General features: G+C 26.2%; 4 protein-coding genes across 4 annotated transcripts; 2 read left to right on the top strand and 2 right to left on the bottom strand.

Annotated features, from left to right (window-relative positions):
* Nucleotides 1–1,015: 1,015 nt before the first annotated feature.
* Nucleotides 1,016–2,626, top strand: ENU1_082300 (T-complex protein 1, epsilon subunit protein; the record flags this gene model as incomplete). Its single annotated transcript, XM_008858749.1, has 1 exon — nucleotides 1,016–2,626. The coding sequence occupies one exon, from the start codon at nucleotides 1,016–1,018 to the stop codon at nucleotides 2,624–2,626; it is 1,611 nt and encodes a 536-aa protein (XP_008856971.1).
* Nucleotides 2,627–3,298: 672 nt separating this feature from the next.
* On the top strand, nucleotides 3,299–3,943 carry ENU1_082290 (hypothetical protein; the record flags this gene model as incomplete). The annotated part of the gene is made up of 1 exon (XM_008858748.1): nucleotides 3,299–3,943. The coding sequence occupies one exon, from the start codon at nucleotides 3,299–3,301 to the stop codon at nucleotides 3,941–3,943; it is 645 nt and encodes a 214-aa protein (XP_008856970.1).
* Nucleotides 3,944–4,700: 757 nt separating this feature from the next.
* ENU1_082280 (hypothetical protein) lies at nucleotides 4,701–5,172 on the bottom strand (the record flags this gene model as incomplete). Its single annotated transcript, XM_008858747.1, has 2 exons — nucleotides 4,701–4,788; nucleotides 4,853–5,172. 2 exons carry the CDS (start codon nucleotides 5,170–5,172, stop codon nucleotides 4,701–4,703), a joined length of 408 nt encoding a protein of 135 aa, XP_008856969.1.
* Nucleotides 5,173–5,295: 123 nt separating this feature from the next.
* On the bottom strand, nucleotides 5,296–6,668 carry ENU1_082270 (hypothetical protein; the record flags this gene model as incomplete). The annotated part of the gene is made up of 2 exons (XM_008858746.1): nucleotides 5,296–6,153; nucleotides 6,204–6,668. The coding sequence occupies 2 exons, from the start codon at nucleotides 6,666–6,668 to the stop codon at nucleotides 5,296–5,298; spliced, it is 1,323 nt and encodes a 440-aa protein (XP_008856968.1).
* Nucleotides 6,669–6,958: the final 290 nt, after the last annotated feature.

Below are 6,958 nucleotides of genomic sequence, written 5' to 3'. Positions count from 1 at the left end.
TTCTTTGAAAGGTTCTAACTCCTTTAAAATGCAATATCTTGATATTGAAATAAATAATTGTTTAAGTCATTGAAAATAACATTATTCATCATTTTATAAACATAGCTATTCTTTTTACAATTAATGTGTCTTTTATTAAAAAAGTTTACATAGTTACAATGAAAAGGTTTTTTGAATCAATACTAAAAAGGATGATATTCTATTTACCAGAATAAGTAATTTCGTTTTATATATTTTATAAACATAATAGTTTATAATTGATACAGAAATTAGAATATTAGCATGTAGATTATAATAGGAGATATGGAATAAGAAAAATTGAGTTCAGACTCTTTATGACTCTTTAATGAATGAAAAATTAAATGAATAGAATGACATTATCTTTGTATTTATCAAATGACTGTTTATACGATTATATGGTGAATGATATTTAAAACCAAGTATTATGCAGTAAAAAAGTAGAAATAAGTTCACTGATAAAATTTGTTTTTAGATAGAGAATAATTAATATATATTTTCCAGAAAAAGTATTGAATTATGATTAAAAGAACAAATTAATAGCAATTATAAACAAATAATAAAATTGATAATATGGTATAATATGTATTTATAAATTTATTTTATTGAAATAAGTTATATCTTATAATAGACCAAAAATATTTGTAGTTATATGTTATTTTTCTTTTAATTTTCAATAAAAGTACTATAAAAGAAATATAATAACCATTTGAATAAGTATTGACAGACTTAGATTGATAATTTGAATAGATAACAACAACTAAGTTAGAGATAAAACAAAATCAATAATTTGTTATATATTACATAATAATTTAAAAGAAATTGATTAATAATAAAATTTAATTATAAAAAAACTATCTCAAATGGAAATAAAATTCAAGTTATCGTAAAAAATATGAAATAATAAAAAAATAATAAAAAAAGTAAAAAGTATAGTTTTAAAGGAGGATAGTAAAAAGAAAAAAAACGATTGAAGGTGAACTACAAAGATCAAAAAATGTTTGCTTTTGACGAGAACGGACGACCATTTATCATTGTTCGTGAACAGGCAGAAAAAAAGGAAAATAGATTAAAAGGAGTAGAAGCTACAAAAGCACACATTCTGGCTGCCAAGAGTGTTGCTGATATTTTAAAAACATCACTCGGGCCAAAAGGAATGGATAAAATGATGGTGTCACAAGATGGAGACGTTACTGTATCAAATGATGGTGCAACAATTATGCAAGACATGAACGTTGATCATCCAATTGCCAAGTTACTTGTCGAATTATCACAATCACAGGATTCAGAAATTGGAGATGGAACAACTGGTGTTGTTGTATTTGCTGGTTCATTATTAGAACATTCACTCAAGTTAGTTGAACGAGGAATTCATCCAACAAGAATCGCAACAGGTTATGAAGAAGCAGCCAAAATTGCTGTTGATGAATTAAAGAAAATTGCAATAGAAAAAGAAAAAATGGATAGGGACTCCATTGTTGCTGCGTGTGAAGTAGCTCTTGGTAGTAAAATTGTTAATAGATGTAAGAGACATTTAGCTGAAGTGTGTGCAGATGCTGTTTTATCTGTTTATGACAAAGAACGTAATGATGTTAACATGGACTTAATTAAATTAGTTAGTAAAGCTGGAGGAAGAATGGAGGATACTGAGTTAGTTGATGGATTGATGTTAGAAAAAGATTTCTCTCATGCACAAATGCCAAAAGCTGTTAAAGACGCAAAAGTCTGTATTTTGTCATGTCCATTTGAACCACCAAAAACTAAAACAACAACTAATATGAATGTTACTAGTGTTGAAGCATATAATCAATTATACCAACAAGAACAAGCATATTTCAGAATGCAGGTAGAAAAAGTAAAAGAAGCAGGAGCTAACGTTGTTCTTTGCCAATGGGGATTTGATGATGAAGCTAATCATTTATTATTATCTAATGGAATTAATGCTGTAAGATGGGTTGGTGGTGTTGAATTAGAATTATTGGCTATTGCTACAGGTGCAAGAATTGTTCCACGTTTTGAAGAATTAACAAAAGATAAATTAGGAAGTTGTAAATCAATTAGTGAAATGAGTTTTGGAACTGTAAAAGAAAAAATGATCAAAGTAGAAGGATGTCCTAATTCTAATGCTGTTACTATTTTTATTCGTGGAGGTAATAAAATGGTGTTGGCTGAAATTGAAAGATCTATTCATGATGCCTTGTGTGTTGCTAGAAACTATTTAAGAGATAATAGAGAGGTATGTGGTGGTGGAGCTTGTGAAATAAGCATGTCTCTTGCTGTTGCTGAAGCCTCTAAACATTGTAAAACTGTTGAACATCATGCTATGTCTGTTTATGCTGATGCTTTATTAGCTGTACCTCATGCATTAGCTGAGAACAGTGGATTAAATGCTATTGAGACTGTAGCTGCTGTTAAACAAATGCAAGTCACAAATAAAAATTCACATTTTGGAATTGACTGTCTTCAAGTTGGAACCAATGATATGACTGAACAAAAAGTATTTGAATCCCTTCATGCTAAAACACAACAAATTTTATTGGCTACTCAAGTAGTGAAAATGATTTTGAAAGTTGATGATGTTATTGGAGCTAATGCACAACAACAATAAATGAAATGATTTTTTATCAAATTATTATTCAAATTATTTCTTAATTTCATTTTTTAAATGTCAATGAAATTGGTGAAATACTGTAATACACTATTGAACTGTCTTGAGACACAATTGCTAAAACACACTGAGGAATTGTCAATGATAATTGTTCTAATTCAACCAACGTAATTTCTTTCTCACGTTCTATGACAACAACATTCCCTTCTGTTGTAGGGAAGTAATTAATATTATTTTTTGTTTCCATTCTAGTATAAAGACTTCGTCGGATCAAATCTTGGCGGCATGCTTCCTGTCTTCCAAATGTTAGAGGAGAGTTGTCATAATGAATTTTTGTCATTTAGTTTCATAGTTTTTCAAAAAAATTGCTAAAATTTTTTTATTTTTACTATTTTATAGAAACTGTTCAATTTTAGAGAGGTTAATGACAGTTGATATTCCTAAATATTTTTTATACTATTTTTCCACATAAAAGTTTGTTTGACTTTATAAACTATTAAAAGCTATAAAATATAATTTACTAAGAAGTATATAAATAAAAAGAATTTGTTCTAAAAATACAAAGAGTTTATGTGAAAATAATTTTTTTGAATAACGCAACAATATAAAGACAATTAAATTCTTACAAGAGTATTTCGGACTGAAAAAAGATGGCAGTATAATAGTTCTAAAATGTTAGTTGATCAATTAATAATTCCCCCAATGAATAATCTACCACATCATCCATTTGTTGATGAAAAAAGAAGACATAAACCTCGCAGAAATAGAAAGTCATTTATCAAATCAAGAAATCATCAATCTGAACAACAATGTATATTGATTGCGTTACTTAATTTAAAATTCGATATACTTCTTGAAAAACCACGGAAAATTAACACTGAGTCTTTATCTTTTTTTAAAGTCTTAGAGTTAATTGATGGAAGAAACAGAATTAACCTTAAAACGCTTACTGATACCAAGGTTCAATCACTCATTAAAGAAAACCAAATTAATGGTATAGATGAAAAAACAATAAAACGAAGGCTAGAGGTCTATAAAATTATGGAACATATTCATGTTTTGCTAGATATTGCTCAAAGTGTTGGATACAAAATTAAAACAAATTATGGTAAAAGAACGACACTAAGAGACAATCGTCTACTTGAATCTTTCGAAATTGATGGACTAGAAGTTAATAATATTGATCTTGATTCTAGAGGAAGAATAATTCATGAGGTCCTTGTAAATTATTCATCACAAACAAGCTCTGGATATTCTTTTATCATTAAAAAAGAAAACCCAAAGCTACAGTCTATTCTTTTCAAGGAGTTTTTGTAATAATTATTCTTGTTCTGAATTTTATCATTTTACTACTTCTTTGATTTGAAAAAAAAAATAAAAAGAACTTTTAGTTATACTTTTAATTAATGTAGTTAAAAGCAACTATTTATCAATATGTCTTGCCTACAATTAAAAAAAGCATATTATAACCTTTTATATATATATTTGATAATTAGTTGATAATACAAGAACTAAAAGAATTTTTAAACAAAATTATTAAATAATTTGGTTGAAGGTTTAATTGGTTTCTGAAATCTCACTTAAGTGTTTAGTTACTTTTATCACCTTATGCTAATAAAAAACCTCAAAAGTTAATTTAGTATGAAAAAACTTTTTAAAAAAAGGATAAATTGACGTTACTAATAAGAAAATAGCATAGCTTTATTTCATTTTATTAATCTTTTAACAAAAAAAAGGATATAAGCGTCATTCTCTATGGTAAATACCAATTAATAGTATAGAAAGATTAAAGTTTTAAAGAGATGTTACTGAGCCATTCAAGAAGAGAGAATTACTTTAATAAGGTTTTGAAAAAAAGGAACGTTCCTAAAAATACATTGGATCATAAAAATGAAAAAAAAAACAAGACAATAGCTCATTGTTTGAATGCTCAAATTTTTTGTATTTCTGTATTTTGAGAAATTACAAACCAAACAACGAGCTTAAGAAAAATGTTCAAATAAATCCAAATTAATTCTTTTTAAATAAATGCTTAAGGCTTAACAACTAGTTATCAAAAAAACTTAGCACTATATCAACACATTTTTACTGAAGTTCTTTGTATTCCTTGTAGATCTCTTCTAATGTTTTTGACAATCTCATCAAGTTTCTTTTCAATCTGACTATTACTTATAATTGTTAATTTTTCGTTCAAAATAAAAACTCTCAAAAAAGAACAAAACAAACAATGGGACAATCTTTCGTGGTTTTGTTTCACCTGCCTTTGTACGTCCTTTAGTCAAAACATCTTTAATAAATTCTGCGTTTGACTGCCACTTAACTCTTTCTGACTCGTCTCTTAACTTTCTTGGTTTCTTTTTAAATTCAGTTATTTCTTCTTGGGTTACTGGTTGTTGAGGTCTTTCAACAGGACTAAAACTTGAGAGTGAGGAATGAGGGATAGCAGGGGATTGATTTTGACTTTTTTGTTTGTTAATCCTACTAGGTTGAGAATTAACAGTGATAGAGTCATGAATGTCGTTGTTAGGTGGGGATGGTTGTATCATTGAAAGTAGTGAAGGAGTTGTTGATTCTTTGTTGGACATTATAATAAATAATTTTCAATTTTGTAGAGTTTGTTTTTTGTTTTTTGTTTTTATAAAAATAAACTAAAAGGAAATAATAACAGGTCAATTGAAATAAGTATCTAACAACCACTTAATCTTTTTACAAATTTTTGTTGGTGTTGAAGAATCAAAGAGAATGATTTCAATGTACTGAATATTATCTTCAATCAATGTTATTATATCTGTTTCACTTTCATCCATCTTTATTAAAATTAATAAAGATTCAATTAATAAACTCAAGTCTTCAATTTCAATAAGACGATATTGTTTTATTAAATCAATTAGTGCTTCAACTATATGATGTTCTACTAATATTTTGATCATTTTTTGCTCATTTTGGCATAAAACAATAAATGAACTTAATGTATGACAACAATCTCTTTTTACAGCTGTATTAGTTGAATATGAATGTTTGATTACAAAATCAATACATCCAATCTCACCTAATTTTATCAGATAATTAATATTATTTAATGACACATTTTCTATTAGCCATATTAAATCGGTAATTTCTTGTGGTTGTAAATGAATTGAAAGAAGATAAGGAAGTAATGAATAAATCTGATCAAGATAATTATTATAAAATGATTGATGTGATAGAATTTCAATAACATATTTTCTACTCCATTCATTAGAAATAAAAGGAATAATTATATCTAATGGAATATCTAAATTATGTTGACTTCTTTCAATACATGCTTTTAATATCTGTTTTTGAATCTTTTGGTCTGGAATTGAAATAAATGGAATAATAAATTGTTTTATAGTTTCATTTTTGGTTGAACAAACATGAATTAACCATGAAGCACAACGTATAATTTCTTGTTTATTTATATTCATTGATTGTTGAATTAAACTAGGAGCTAATTGAATTGCAGTTGAAATATTGTCAATAGCCAAATTACCGATAAATGTTAAACACTAGAGCTTTATTAATTTTTAATTTTATTTCGAAAATTATAATGACAAACAGGTATGAATAATTCACTATCAATTAAATTTTGTTGTAATGTTTGTATAATATGGTATTTATCAATTAATAATGAATATTCATCAGATATTAAAACCAAATCAGTTAATGTCTCAATAACAAGAATAACTACATTAGTATCTTTGTAATTAATAAGATTTCCATATAATTGAATAAATTCTTCTTGTTGAATATCATTAAGTTTAATTGATTCTTGAATTAAATGACGAACAAATATCATTTTTTCAATGAGTATAATTTTAGATGGTAATTGTTTTATTTGTTTAATCAATTCGTAGAGAGTTTCTTTTTTTATAAAATGTGCTTCTTTTACAATTTTATTGTTTTCTTTTTCTATTCTTTTTTTATGTAACATTTCATTTCTTTTTTTACTCCTTAGTATAGAGTGATAAGATTCTTGTTGTTTAAATAAATATTCTTTCGATGTATCACCTCTAAGGTTCATGTATTGTTAATAATTCAGTTTTTTTTTCTTGTTTTTTTCTTTTTTTGAAGTTAATTTTTCTTTTCTCCTAAACAAGTACATTCTTTATGTTTTGAAATTTAAATGAAAATCATATAGAAAGATAATAAAAAGAGGTAATTCAACATAATGAACGAAATAATTTAATTATTCGTTATTATTAATTTTTATGAAGAAAGTTGTAGATTAAAATAAACTTATTTATCAGAAAGACCATTAGTACTAAACATTGAATTAATGTATTGGGAAAAGGTTAAAGTGTTGTCTTAGTC

Source organism: Entamoeba nuttalli (assembly GCF_000257125.1).
Source record: "Entamoeba nuttalli P19 unplaced genomic scaffold asmbl_3821, whole genome shotgun sequence".
NCBI classification, from domain to species: Eukaryota; Evosea; order Mastigamoebida; family Endamoebidae; genus Entamoeba; species Entamoeba nuttalli.
This window is presented reverse-complemented; position numbering and strand designations above follow the sequence as displayed.